General features: G+C 42.7%; 1 protein-coding gene across 5 annotated transcripts in view; it reads right to left on the minus strand.

The window, feature by feature from the left end:
• The window catches only part of DNAH9 (dynein axonemal heavy chain 9), a 321,088-nt gene that overhangs the window by 121,555 nt on the left and 184,289 nt on the right, over positions 1-15,244 (minus strand). For 4 of the 5 annotated variants that reach the window (XM_059150223.1, XM_059150226.1, XM_059150225.1 and 1 more), the window contains 2 exons: positions 10,874-11,036; positions 8,975-9,098 (listed from right to left, as the gene is read on the minus strand). In XM_059150223.1, the coding sequence (XP_059006206.1) occupies positions 8,975-9,098; positions 10,874-11,036 (287 nt within the window). Of the gene's footprint in view, positions 1-8,974; positions 9,099-10,873; positions 11,037-13,064; positions 13,192-15,244 lie in introns of those variants that run through there. The other variant, XM_059150227.1, reaches the window with a different exon arrangement.

The raw sequence follows: 15,244 nt of genomic DNA on the forward strand, positions 1-15,244 counted from the left end.
GAACATATTTGATCACATCCTTATCAGTGCTGGGTTTAAACACACTTTGTCACTGTAGATAATGTAGACTGCTAAAAATAAATATCACATTCTTTTTTGTTTTAACTTAATTCACCTAATTCTTTATGAAGTTTTGAAAGTTTGATGTTAAAGGACCATTAATTCTCCCCTCATGTGAGGAATAGCTATTTGGTGACTATTTTTTCTTTTTAATATTTTGCTTTTTCTTATTTTAGTAATTTCTTATACAGTCAGAATATTGACTTTTTCTGTTATATTTACTCATTTTATAGTTTGCATTAACCATTGTTTGTTTATTTAAAAAATGTAGTCACTTTTATCAAGCTTCACTTCTAGACTTCTAGAATATGGGATCTTGCTTAAAAAGGTATCATCTTCTTCAATATTTAAATATCTGATGCTTTTAATGCTGTTATAATACTGCTGTTTAATACTGATCTGTTGTTATTATTAGTTTAAAAAAAAAAAGAAATTAAAAATTAAAAATAGAGCTTCCCTATGACCCTGCAATTGCACTACTGGGTATTTACCCCAAAGATACAGATGTAGTGAAAAGAAAGGCCATCTGTACCCCAATGTTCATAGCAGCAATGGCCACGGTCACCAAACTGTGGAAAGAACCAAGATGCCCTTCAACAGACGAATGGATAAGGAAGATGTGGTCCATATACACTATGAAGTATTATGCCTCCGTCAGAAAGGATGAATACCCAACTTTTGTAGCAACATGGACGGGGCTGGAAGAGATTATGCTGAGTGAAATAAGTCAAGCAGAGAGAGTCAATTATCATATGGTTTCACTTATTTGTGGAGCATAACAAATAACACGGAGGACATGGGGAGATGGAGAGGAGAAGGGAGTTGAGGGAAATTGGAGGGGAAGATGAACCATGAGAGACTGTGGACTCTGAAAAACAATCTAAAGGTTTTGAAGGGGTGGAGGGGTGGGAGGTTGGGGGAACCTGGTGGTGGGTATTATGGAGGGCATGGATTACATGGAACACTGGGTGTGGTGCATAAACAATGAATTCTGTTACACTGAAAAGAAATCAAATAAAAATAAATAAAAATTTTAAAAAAGGATTAAAATATTCATAGAAACAGAGTAGAAAGTGGTTGCTGGGGCTTGGGGGTTGAAGGAAACAGACAGAATATGATAAAAGGGCACAAACTTTTGGTTATAAGATGAATAAGGTCTTAGGATCTAATATATAACATGGTGATTATAGCTGGTAACACTGTACTGTATAACTGAAATTTGCTAAGAGATTGAACTTAAATGTTCTCATCTAAAAATTTTTAAAAGGTGAAAAAAAGAAAATACATATTTTCTCCAATTATAGTTAAATAGCTAATCTCCTTAATATGTAAAGAAACTCTCCCCCATTAAAGGAAAAAGTTAGGGGTGCCTGGGTGGCTCAGTCAGTTAAGCAGCTGTCTTTGGCTTGGGTCATGATCCCAAGGTCCTAGGGTCCAGCCCCACATCAAGCTTCCCTGCTCAGTGGAGAGTCTGCTTCTCCCTCTCCCTCTGGCTGTTGCTCTGCTTACTTCTGCTCTCTCTCTGTCAAGTGGATAAATAAAATCTTTAAGAAAAATAAAAAAAATTTTTTTTAAAAAGGAAAAATTAAATAATGCCATTTTAAGATATGGTGACGCATACAAAAAGAGAGCTCATGGTATAGGAAATACAAATATCTCTTAAATATATGAACAAATGCTTTACCTCACTTGTAGTAACAGAAATGTACATCAACACTATGTTTACTTTTTTGTTTGTACAAATGAGATTGGCAAACATATGAACACTCAACTTCACTCGTAGTAATAGAAGTGTACTTTGAAAAGTATGCCTAATTATAATTTTTTCAAGATTGGCAAAGTTCTGAAAGTTAAATAAAATCCTGTATTAGTAAGGCAGTGTATGATGGATAAATCGTTTTAAAAATCCTAATTAGAGGCACCTGGGTGGCTCAGTCGGTTAAGCGGCTGTCTTCGGCTCGGGTTGTGATCCCAGATTCCTGGGATCGAGCCTCGTGTTGAGCCCCACATCGAGCCCCGCATCAGGCTCCCTGCTCAGCAGGAAGCCTGCTTCTCCCTCTCCCACTCCCTCTGCTTGTGTTCCCTTTCTCACTATGTCTCTCTCTGTCAAATAAATAAACACAATCTTTAAAAAAAATCCTAATTAAATAGATAAACATAAATATATGATGACCAAACGTTTGTTCCAGAAAAGCAATGATGGTTAAGTCTCAGAGAAATCTATGAGAATAATTCGCTACATTAATAGATTAAAGAAGTAATACATTACTATTATAGAGATACATAAAATTTCCAAATACTGTTAGCAAACTAGGAATAAATAAGATTTCTCTTAACCTATATAATAGATGTCTATCACAGACCCAAAGCAAACATTATATCAAATGGTGAAATACTAGAATATTCTCTTTCAAATCAGGACCAAGGCAAGCATAACTGCCATCATGTTTCCTATTCAGTGTTATACAGGAGTTCTTAGACTATACAAAAAATCAAGAAAAGGAATATGTATAAGAATAGCTAAGGCAATCATAAAATTATTGTTCAAAATCTAATTTTCTACATAGAAAATCTAAGAGAATATATACATAAATCACCAGGACTTACAAGCATGTTCAAGAACAAGCTTGAGGGACACAAAGCCAACTGGAAATCAAAGGGCATCTGTACTCAAGCCAAGAAAATTACTTTACTTTTTAAAATCTTTTTTTGAAGATTTTATTATTTTTAAGTAAGGTCTATAGCCAGTAAGTAAGTAAGGTCTATACCCAGCATGGGGCTCAAACTCACAACTTTGAGATTCAGAGTCATACACCCTGAGTGAGCCTGCCAAGTGCCCCCCACCCACCAAATGTTATTTTAAAAGTTATTTAGGGTACCAACAAAACTATCAGGTGGGTAATAATATATGAAAAGATATGCAGGATCGTGGTGTAAGAACGATAACATACTACTTGAAAGGCATAAACAGAACGGTAAATAAATGGGAAGAGAAACTATGCTCACAGGAGGGTGACTCGGTATTACCCCCATCATAATGATGCAATTCTAACAACAACAACAACAAAATCCAACGCATTTCTTTCTTGATCCTGACAAGCATACTCTAAAATGTACAGAGAAGAACAAAGGGTAAGCAACAGCCCTGACATTTCTGAAGAAGAACCAGAGGGAAGGAGTTGCCCTACAGAAATTAAGTCTCCTTATAAAACTTTATTAATTAAAACAATGTGAAATTGGTGTGGGCCAGACAAATAGAACACCAAGGGTAACACCTTAGAAACAGACCCAATTATAAATTAAAAAATTGATACTAAAAATCAGTTGCAGTCCTGAGGTGGATTAATCAATAAGTGATGTTAGGATAATCCAGTATTAAGATTAAAAATTAAAATTAGAACTCTATAAATTTTAAAGGGCACCTGGGTGGCTAAGTGGGTTTAGCGTCAGACTCTTGATTTTGGATAAGGTCATGATTTCAGGGCCATGAGACTGAGCTCCATGTTGGCTCTCTGCTCAGCAGGGAGTCTGCTTGAGATTCTCAACCTCTGCCCCTCCCCCAGTCACCCCCCCAATCTCAAATAAAGAAATAAATAAATCTTTAAAAAAAGAAATTTTAGGGGGATTAAAGACATAAATATGAAAAGTCAAACAGTTGAAAAAAATCCTTATTTTAAGGATTTATCTATCTATTACAGAGAGAGGGAGAGTTGGGGGTAGGGACAGTGGGAGAGAATCCCAAACAGACTCCCCACTGAGCATGGAGACTGACGTGGGGCTTGATCCCACAACCCATGAACTCATGACCAGAATGGAAACCAACAGTCAGACCCCCAACTGCCTGAGCTACCCAGGTGCCCCCAAACAGTAATAGTATAAAAACAAAACACAAGAAGTAATTATTGTCATGTTGAAGAGAACAGAATGCTCTGGAACAGCACAGGGCATTAAAAAGAACTGTTAAGTTTTACAGCATTTAAACGAAATCAGCACGACACAAATCAGATGCAGACTTCAAAGGGTACCTACAACCCCTATAATGACCAAGCCATTAGTATTCAGAATATAAAAGGAACTCTTACAAATCCATAAGAAAAAGACCAAAAACCCTGGAGCAAAAGGGCAAACTACAAAAAGAGGCAACTCACAGAAGAGGCCTAGCCAGTAAACTCTCAGAAAGATGCTCAAGGTCACAAGTAAAACGGGAAAGAAAACAATGAGATTTCATTTCATGCCCACTGGCAAAAACCAGTATGTCAAGGACATGGGTGTGGGTGAGGTGAGGAGGAAACTGGCATCCAGGCCCTATTGGTCAGAGAGGAAACACATTCGACTAGTCTGGAGAGAAGCCTGGCACTTTTTGTAAAGTTGAAATGCCCGTACGAGACAGAACAGCAATCTCCGTCTTGGGCACCTAGCTGGAGACACCATCTGCACATGCATCTTGGGCACCCCGCTGGAAAGACAGTCTGCACATGTGTGCTGGAAGTTTCTACTTGCAACATGGTATGTAACCGCATGGGGGTATTATTGCTTTCTGCGCATCCAGAAGAGTTTGTGAAGAAATACAGAAAAGCGTTAAGGGAAGAAAGTAAGTGTGGTTGGTGAAAGCATAAGAACTATGAAGGAGAGTCCGAAATTGGGAAAAGAGAACAGAATAGAGTTCTAACTCAGGGGCGAGGGGTTGGGCTCTTGGCTCAGATGGAGGAGGAGGAGGGATGGTCATCTTGGAGGAAGAGAAGAAACTTACAAAGACATGATGATGGGCTTTGGGGAAAGGGAGAGTTGGGAGGATCACACTAAACAACGGGGTCTTCTCAACAAGGAGAGGACATTGAGCGGGTAAAGGATAAAGAAAGTGCTAGTAGAGATAAAATCCTGGAAACACTGGATATGACATAAAGGTGAGCAGGGTTGACTCCGGGATATTCTATGGGCCTCAGGAGCTCTCCCCCAATCCCAGAATGAGGCCTGAGGTGAGTCCTGAGGCCATCTGGACATGAAATCATATACGATCTCCCCCTTCAAGTTCTCCAACACCTACGTGCTTCTTCCTTCCTTCATAACTAACGCAGAGGTGTGAGCATCATAGAAATGTTGGAGGCCAAAGGTGCTACCGGGGCCACCCTACCCATGTTGCCTCCTTGTGGAATTGGATGAGGTCCCCAAAGGTGAGCAGTTTGGCAAATGATCAACTAATCCGAGTGACTGGAATTCTGATTTTATCCATCAGTGACGCTGTTGCCCTGCCTCGGACTACTTTATCTGCAGCAAAGTCATGCCTATTTCCAACAAATTTCTGGCCTTCATCATCTGAACACACTAACCCAGCCAAGAGTTCAGTGAGTATTTTATCCTAATTAGACATATCATTTCAAAGGCCAGGATGAAAAAATAAATGATCATGAAAGCGATCATTTACTTTCTTCCCTTAATTGGACAAACTTGATTTAACTCCCATTCATTAAGGCATTTTGGACCATGCATATAAAACACTCTGAGCTATAACTCATCAAAACCAAGGTCTTAGCAATGAAAGAACCCTGTTCTGCTATTTGATAAAAACAGAGGTCAGAGGAAACTCCTCTAAGAAAATGAAATGGTATTTAGCCTGTCTTGGGAATTAGGGAGTACAGGGGAGTTTTACAAAGAGCAACGTTCAGCTGGAAATGACAGCACCCATACTCCTCAGACTTCAGGAGCTGACTGCCTATGCTGCTCTGTGGTCCTTTCTTTTTTTCTTTCTCTCTCTCTCTCTTTTTTAAAGATTTTATTTATTTATTTGAGAGAGAGAGAGCAGGAACAAGGAACACAAGCATGGGGAGTGGGAGTGGGAAAGTGGGCTTCCAGCCGAGCTGGGAACCCAATGCAGGGCTTGATCCCAGGACCCTGGGATCATGACCTGAGCCGAAGGCAGACATTGAGCCTACTGAGCCACACAGGCATCCTGGTTCTTTTGGTGTTTTATGTATAACATGCTGGAGATGGAGGAGCCCAACCCCAGATCCACAGGCTGATCTGGCCTGCTGCCTCCATGAGCATGGCCTGCAGGCTAAGACTGGTCCGTATAATTTTTAATGGTTGAAAAGAATTAAAATAATAATACTTAATGACTTGTGAAAATGACAGGATGTTCAAATTTTATTGTCCATAAATAAAGTTTTATTGGTCATCACTGCAATCATTCATTTATATATTGTCTACTGTTGTTCTCTCAGTATGATGACAGAGTCGAGTAGCTATGACAGAGACTGTCTACAAAACTGAGAATATTCACTTTCCAACCCTTGATAGAAAAAAAAAAAAGTATACCGACCTGGTTTATGTGATACCCTTTAGTGCCAAGATGCTGAAAGTATGAGGCCATTTGGAGACTTTGTGCTCTTAGGATGCTGGTGTGTGTTACTAGGTCTCAAGAACCCTTAAGAAGGTATGAGTAAGGATGTCAAGGAAGTCCACTAGAGTGTATTATCTCGGGGGGTTGGGAATTACTAGATCATAGAGTAGGTCAGGTAGGGCGTTTTCTTGGATCTTCTCTGCATTCAGTTAGAAACCAGATTTTAGAAAGACCCCTTGGGAGCAACGAGGAGAATGGATTAGAGAAGGTATTGCCTAGGAGGTGGAGGATGAGTTAAGAAGTGTCTACATTTGTTGGGGAGTCCGGGTGTCTCAGCTGGTTGAACCTTTGATGCTTGATTGTGGCTCAAGTAATGATCTCAGGATCTTGGGATCAAGTACCACATCAGGCTCTGTGCTCAGTAGGGAGTCTGCTTGAAGATTTCTCTCTCTCTCTCCACCCCTACTCCCAACTTGTGCTCTGTTCTCTCTGTCTCTCAAATAAATAGATCTTTAAAAAAAAAAATGTCTACATTGGTTAAAACAACAGATGAAAAGACCAGTGGTAGCTATGAGAGCTGTAATTCGGAATCAGAAATGGTTAGGGGATAAAATTGGTGGCAATTGATTAACTCTGGTTTGATTTTGGAAATGGCATCAGGAAATCAAGGGATCAAACAATGAGCTAACAAACTGTGGAAAGAAACTGCAGAGCCTATGAGATTAGTAGAATATCGAAGAGGATGCTTTGGGGGGAGAGTTGAATCAGTGGCATACATTCACTCTACCTTGATCTCTAAACTAACAGCACTTGTAGATGACTAGAGAGGGATGTGTTCATGGCAAGGTAGCCTGACACAGTGTCACAGTCTGCCCTGTGTTGTCCAAGAGTGGAGTGATTGCACAACCCCACAAAATTGAAAAATGGCGGAGGTGGGGGAGGTCCTGAGGAATTCCTGAAGCTTTCCCTGGACTGGCAGTCAATTAATTTTTAGCAAATTATTTACCTGACAGGGAAAATTAGAACTAAGATATGCTCTAATTCTCCCTGTCAAAGTGGTTAAGAACAAAGGGAGGAATATCAGAGAAGTATGATTTGTAACTGCATCTCCATTTTAACAAGTGCATGTAAAAACGTATTTTTACATAGAAGCCTTAAAAGAGAAATGTGAACTTGAAACTTTACGACCTTGGAGCAAGCTGACCACATTATGTTCTCACTGGGCAGGGCTTCAGAAATTCATTTACTCTTTAAAAAGTTGTCTTCTAAATGAAAAATTAAAAAAAATACTTAATTGAGAACGAAAATTTCCATTGGTGAAAGTCTATCAGCTTCTGTGTCTCGGACATTATTTTAGGAGAAGGTGACCTGGCTGGATTGGCACCAGCTGACATATAGAGTGAGTCTGGCAACATTCCTGGTGTTTCCAAAGCTGGAAGTGTTTGGAAGCACATTTTTACCTTTTTTGAATTTTAAGAAATTAGACTAGGGTACAGGGCTGGAGCGCCACTGGCCCCACTCTCATTATTCAGTAAAATAGTAAAAGGTGAGACAACGTCGTAGTTAAAATGCTGTTGAGGAAGGTGATAGGATGTTAAGATGGTATTTAGAATGGGGGTGGGTGGTGGATACCAGGGCTTTCTGAAATGCCAGAAAACTGGAGGCAGGAATTTTGTTCTGGAACATTTGGGCACTGACTGCTTTCTTAACCCGGATGAAGAGGTAGTTTTGCAGATGCTGAATTCGGTTTAAGAGCCAGGAAAGCATATTCTATGTTTAATTAATATAGATGCAAAAATATATGCTTCCCATTGCTGTAAATGCATAATCTGAGTACTCTACTGTCTTATATTCTTGGGCATATACATGCACATATATCTTGGATTATGTGTGTACATACGTGTGTGTGTATGTATACATGTGTGCACATAGATTTTTTTTTTTACCCAGAATGGCTGACATAATTTCTGAATTCCTAAATAAATAAGAATAGTAAAGTATCACAACTGAACTATCTGACAAAGTCCTGTCTTGCACGGACAGTGTCACGGGACGGTTGACATCCTCGGTCAAGTATTTTGGAAGCCAAGGAAAACCACGTGAGAGAGATTCTGCATTTCTTGTTGCTTCTCTGCTTGCACCAGGTTCTGAACCCTTCCTTAAATTAGCAGCCTAATCTTGCCCTGCTGTGTAAGTTTCGTGTGTGCAACTTCTCCGTGTCTCTCCTTGCCAATGTCTAATCTACCTGAAATACTGCGAACATTCTGGTTTCTGTCTTGGATATGGGGAGGGAAGAGCCCCTTCTCTCTGGGCTCGGCAGGTCACCGGACCCTAGACATGCTCTTCTTCCAAAACCCAGATCTATTTCCAGCCAGAGAACCCCCAAGATTACTGTCTGTTTTCCAATGAAAGGAGCCAGGATGAGGCACAGCGCTAACCTCAGAAGTATCTTACTGAACCAGTCCTCTACTCTCTCAGTCTTCTTCCTCATTTCTATGACCTAGCTCTCTGGACCTGGGAGCACCTTGGGATGACTGATTCCAGGGGGAATTTACATTCACGAGCAGAGTTTCTTACCAGATGCCAAGAGGTCATTGATGAGCACCAGGAACTTCTCATCGGCCACTTGGGCGTCGGTCATGAGAAACACCACACTGAGATTCTTCACCCCGGCTTTCAGGCACAAGCCAGCCAAGTCCATCTGTGGAAACGATCAACATTAGAGATCTTTGGGAAGATGGCCTTATTGAAAGATCCCCAATCAGCTCTTTAGGAATGGGACCATTTCCTTATCTACTTTAACGGGAAAGAAAGTGAAATAGCAGTGGGAAATAGGCCTCATTCCCAGGCCTCAATCCCAGTAGAGGTGGATGAGTAAACTTGAACAGTGACGATCTTTAATTCATGCAATCACTGTGGCTCCTGTATTCACTTCCGGAGCTCTTCCTTTGTGCCGAGGGGTAACAGCACAGCTTTCCAAAGGGACAGAGATAGTCTCTGCTCCTCTGTGTTACTTATATCATCATACAAGTGAATGACCTGACCCAAAGGCAAGCAATTGCTCTTGGTCTTGACAGAAGAGTCATGTATTTGGGGCCACCAATCCCAGTAATAAATGTATCTTATGCTAGCAGTGTTTTGTGTTCTCATGACTTGTTCCAGCAAAAGCTCTGTGTTGGAATAAAATATACTAGGGGACACACTTGCATACACACACACACACACACACACACACAGAGTCATCTGGTAGGAAATTATATCCATTCAGAACTGCAGGTGGATGAAGTCTTGGGCTAGGATGTCAAGCCCTGCATTTTCCCAGCGTAGTCAATCTTGGTTCAAGCTCTGTACCCTGCTCACAGAGCTCAGCTGTCAGTCCCCGATCTTGGTCTTCTTGCTCGCACCATTCGAAGCTCATTTTCTAAGAGCCTCATGCATTTCCTTATGCCAAAGCTTCTTTCATGTCCCATATATCATTCCCCTTTAAAGTTAGTGAACTTCCTTTAGCATCAACCATTCTCAACCTTAGGTACTTACAGAATTAGTTAAGACAACATTTCCCGACTCTCATCAGAACTGTCTGAAAAGTCTTGATGCCCAGGCCAGTCCGCAGACTAGTTAAGCCAAACTTTCTGGAGGGTGGGTTGCAGGCATCAGCGGTGTTTCAGGGGGATTCCAGTCTATAGCCAAGGCTGAGAACTGCCATCTTAGGTCATTCTGTAAATGCTTACTTCTAAGCACTGACTTGTTTCCTCTTCTTTGGAACCACTGGAGTTTGGTCTAATGTGGACCTGGTGTCTGACTTAGATCCAGCTGGCTGTGGAGAAGCTGAGCTGTGGTTTCAGAGCAGTGAAGAGCACCACTGGCTGAGAGGTTAGGAAGGCAGGTGGGTGGGTCTGGCCCCAGACTGGCTGGGATTCACACAGGGAGAGCAAGTGTGGCATCCTGGTAGAAATGCCATCAGGGCTCCCGACCCTGCCTCTGTTGTAACCAGGCACAACAGGGAAGGGCAAAGTGACCTCTTTCAGTTGTATAAATGCTTTTCCTCATGTTCTAGATCATGCAGCATGGCTGCTAAGGGCTTGTTTGGGACCAGAAAACGTCCCTGAAGTTCCTAGTACCTGGTAAGCACTGGAACAGTCTTTCAAAAATGTGAATTTCTTACAGGACTTGGGCAGACTGTCAGAACTCCTTTCAAGTCCACCAGAGCTGCTAGAGGGCTGTGTGCTCACTTTGACACAGAGGTGCCCCTAATCCGGTGAGAGCCAAGGTTACCCAGAGGGAGCTGAAGCAGCTGAGGTTTTACAAAGGCAGACCTGAGTCCAATGAGTCTAATGAGGGTCACTGGCCCAGAATTGAGGAAGGGAATGGCCCGTTGCTGACGGGGAGGTTCTCAGGAAGGTGACTGCAGAGCTAAGGAGGGATGACAGGGAGCTGTGGGCATTGCGGGGGTGAGGGCTGGCCGCTGGATCTCACCTTGAAGTCCGGGATCTGGTACCCTCTCCGCAGCGTGATCTGGAATACTTCCATGGAGCTGATGAACGCCGCGAGCCTCGTCAGACTCTGCTTGCCGCTCCCACCCACGCCCACCAGCAGTGCATTTCCCCGGGGGGACTCCAGGATGCGGTTGATGTGGCAGCTGCGGGGAAAGAGCAGAGGCACGTGGCCTGGATCAGACTCTCCTCTGTGCCGAGCCCGTCCCACGGTCTGAGGGAGCAGTGCTGGAAATGTAAGTTACATTGTCCCCAAACCAAGCCTTGCTTTCTTGCCCAAATGGATGCAGGTCACTCCTGCTTTCTGCTTTAAGCCAAAGCGTCTGGTGAACCAGTGGCAGTGGAGGACGAGCTCGTGGCAGCCAGAAAGGATTGGAGGGGACGCAGACTCCCCTCTGTCCCCTCACTACCCAGCTGAGCCAGAGTCTGCCACATCTCCCCCAGCACTCGGCCTCACCTACTTGTGCTTCTAGGCAAGAGGAGGGGACAGGAAAAAGAGAAGGGTAGGGAAAAGAAATTCCAGGGGAGGCTAAAGGACAAGTAGGAACAGAACTGTCTGTTCCACTAGAGAGAGAAGAAGTGAAATTAAAGTCAGCAGAACAACAGGGAGCCCTGGACATTGATGCCTTTGTAATGACTGTGGATTCTTGGGGTCAGCCTATAGGGCGCCCACTTGCTTGGCTTCTGGATTCTTCCCCTTTAAGCTCTACTCCCCTGTCTCAGTACCCATATTCCCTCCCAGCAGTGATGAAAGGTTCTCAAGTCCTGGGCTTAGACTACATCCTGCAGAGGACCCTCTTCCTCCTGACTCACTAACCCTTCCTCAAATGCTGCCTTTCCATCCACCTGTCCGTGAGCCTCCTCCACATTTTTCCTTCCCCTTAACTCTATGTATCAATGTTACAGAAGGTACCTACGTTCTTTATTTAAAAAACTCCTATTCCCTTTCCTCACCTTAAAACCAACAACTATTCATTATACAAAATGCCTGAAATACAGAAAAATTACAATTCTACACTAAATAGCAGTAGACACCACTGACATTAACTACACACCCTTCTGGACGTTTTTCTAGAATCTCTGTATTTGTAGGTATATACTTGTGGGTACATACGCTTACTGCATCTGAAACCCAAGATGTTTCTATCTTATTTTCAAAATCAGGTTCACATTATATATTAAACAGCGTTTTGAAGCTACGTTTCCATTTAGCCATAGTGTGTGAATAATTTTCTACACCACTGAGTAATCGCTAAGCCATGCTTTTAATGATGAACCACAGAATAAATTCCTAGGCTGCAGCAGCTTGCTATGGGGTAGTTACATTGTTTCCAATGTTTTCCAGTCATAAATACTGTTACGTAACTATTTTTCATTTCTATCTCTCATCATGTCCTCAGGATAGATCCCTAAAAGACAAATCATCAAGTCAAACAGTAAGACAATTTTTTATGGCTTTTGATCCATCCCGAAAAGCTGCTTCCCAGAACGGTGGCACCAATTTGTCATCTTCTTGGGTAGAACTGATCAAAAGGTGAATGCTATTTTTGAAGGGTGAGAATATGTTAGATTATGTGAGTTTCATTAGCATGCATCATGTTAGAAAACTTGGGAAATGGGTAGAAGGAGGATGAGACCACAGCTGCTGGTGACCTGGGACTTGACCAAGCATGGAGAACAAGAGCTCAGGGGGGAATCTGACCAAACAGAGTGTACATCTGAAATTAAACAGTGTAGGCTACAGTCCCGTGTCCCTATCTTACATTAAGGGCATCACAATGACAGATATCATATTCACATTATGTAAGGGTCATCAGGAGTGGAACCATTTAAGTGCAGCTAAGCCCAATTTGGAGGAAGGGCTGGAAATGGAGGGGTGGGGGATACATGTGGGGGATACAAAGGGGATACATCTCCTTTGATGAATGGGACTTGAGCCATCAACGAAACGGGAGCAGGATGAGGTTACTGGGCTCCTGTGGGCCTTCTGTGGCTTGAGTTTTCTTGCTACTGCACATTTCTGGCATATATTGATGACTGGGTCATAATCAGCGTCGATAAACTAGATGTTTGTGGGTCTTCATTGACTCCTCTCCCCTGTGTTTGCTGGGTGTGTTTGCTGCTGAGAGGGAAACCCCAGCAGGAAGGCAGGTAAGCCAACAAGGTCCACCTACCAGCAGGTGGGAAGAGTCTGGCCCCCACTCTTGTTGATCCTGGGTCTTATGTATATGTCTTCAAATCTTTGCCATTTGAGTGGCTGACACTATGATTTAAATTTTAATCCTTTGATATCTAGGGAATTAAATATTTTTCTTATTAATTATTACATTTTGTTTTGTGAGCTTCCTTTTTCAGGTCCATGGTCCTCTTCTTTCTTTTTTTTAAGTTTTATTTATTAAAGTAATCTCTACATTCCATGTAGGCTTGAACTCACAACCCTGAGATCAAGATTGCATGATTCTCTGACTGAGCCAGCCAGGTGCCCCAACTGCACACTTCTTAACTGAAGAGTTCCAGATCTGTAAGGCCCCTTTAGGTAGGTTCTGAAACACACTGCTCATTTGTCACTTTTTACCTTTTCCTTTTCCTTTGCTTTTGGATATGCAGAAAATTTTAGCTTTCTGGATTTAAAACCCAGAAAATGTAAGTCACTAAGTTTTTGTGGTGAAAATTAATTCCCCCTAGTATTTAAGACTTATTTATTGACCTACGTTTAGTTCTTTTATGATTTTGCTTTTCCCCTTTATCATTTTTTTGTGGTATTTCTACTCTTTCTTTTTTGTATCAGATAGATTTATAATTCTCCGGGCCCTTATTAAATCCTAGTTTTGAGGCATCAAAAGAGTGTGCATACTCAGCTTGCTTTCTCTACAGTCTTGGCACACGTGAAGGTGTTCGATGAATTTTGGCTAAACTGAAACACAACACAGGCCTTACAGTCAGCATCATGTCTGGGGGACGCACACAATCACACATCATGTGAGGGGCAAGGACTCATCTGCTTCGTGTTTGCATTAGAGGGTGCCTGACTCCAGGGATAAGAGAAACCAAGCTGCTAAGACATCCAGGCCCTCTCTTTGGAGAAGTCCCCCTGGGCTCTCTGGGCCGCCCCCATCCCCACTATTCCGGAAGGCCTGAATTCAGCTTAGCATGGTCTCTGCTGTTCACCAGCTGATGGGAAATGCATCGTTAGTCCCGAAGTTTCCAGAGAAGAATGGTTCAGTCTGCAACTGTCAGCATTAGACTCCAGCTGGGGATCCATTAACAACCTCTGACGAGGGCAAAGGACTCTGCATTCAAATTACAACATTAAAAAAAAAAGGAAGATCAATATTCTGAAGGGCTCCTGGGCGAGAAAACCAGCGCAGTCTAAGTTAAGCCTGTTACTGAATTTCTGTGAGATTAAAAACAAAAGCTGAAGATGCTCCACAGCACAGCTGGAGGGAGCGGACTTACTAAGGCTACACACGCCCACACACATGCGCACATGCATACATGCACGCACACACATGCATGCAGATACACACATGCACGCACACACATGCACACATGTCTGCACTCACATGTGCACTCACATGCATGTGCAGAGACAGCACACATGCACATGCATACATGCACACACACATGCATGCACACACGTCTGCACACACATGCACACTCACATGCATGTGCATAGACAGCACACATGCACACACATGCATACAGACACACGTGCACGCACACACATGCACACATGTCTGCACACACATGCACACTCACATGCATGTACACAGACAGCACACATGCACACACCCACATATGCACGCACACACACGCGCACACGTACGCACACAATGTGCACTCACATGCATGTGCACAGGCAGCACACATGCACATGCATACATGCATGCACACATGCCCTTGAGAATAGATATGGTACAGAAAGGAAGGGGCACAAGACAAGTCCATCTTTTTCATTAAGTGATGCTAAGAGAAAAGAAAAGAGGCAGAACAACCTCTGTGGGAGCCAATAAACCCAGAAAGAGATAAAGATTATGCCAAAAGCAGTGGAAAAGACGTGGTGTGAGGCTTTAAGGAAATGCAGACCCAGAATCTGCTGAAACAGTGAAGAAAGTCAGTGGGAGAGCACCATGGTGCCATTAAGGGCACAACAAAGAAAAAGCCTAGCATCTCCGGACTGCTTGTTAAGCACAAAGCACTGGCCGCATGCAGCAATAACCCAACGACGTGGACATTCTCACTACTCTCACTTCCCAGAGGAGTACACTGAGGCTCGGGGAAGTTCAGTGTTCTCTGCTGAACACAACAGCCAATGAGTGGCAAAACCAGGGTTTGAATGTGGCTGTGGCTCTGG

This window comes from Mustela lutreola, chromosome 15, assembly GCF_030435805.1.
Source record: "Mustela lutreola isolate mMusLut2 chromosome 15, mMusLut2.pri, whole genome shotgun sequence".
Taxonomy (NCBI): Eukaryota; Metazoa; Chordata; class Mammalia; order Carnivora; family Mustelidae; genus Mustela; species Mustela lutreola.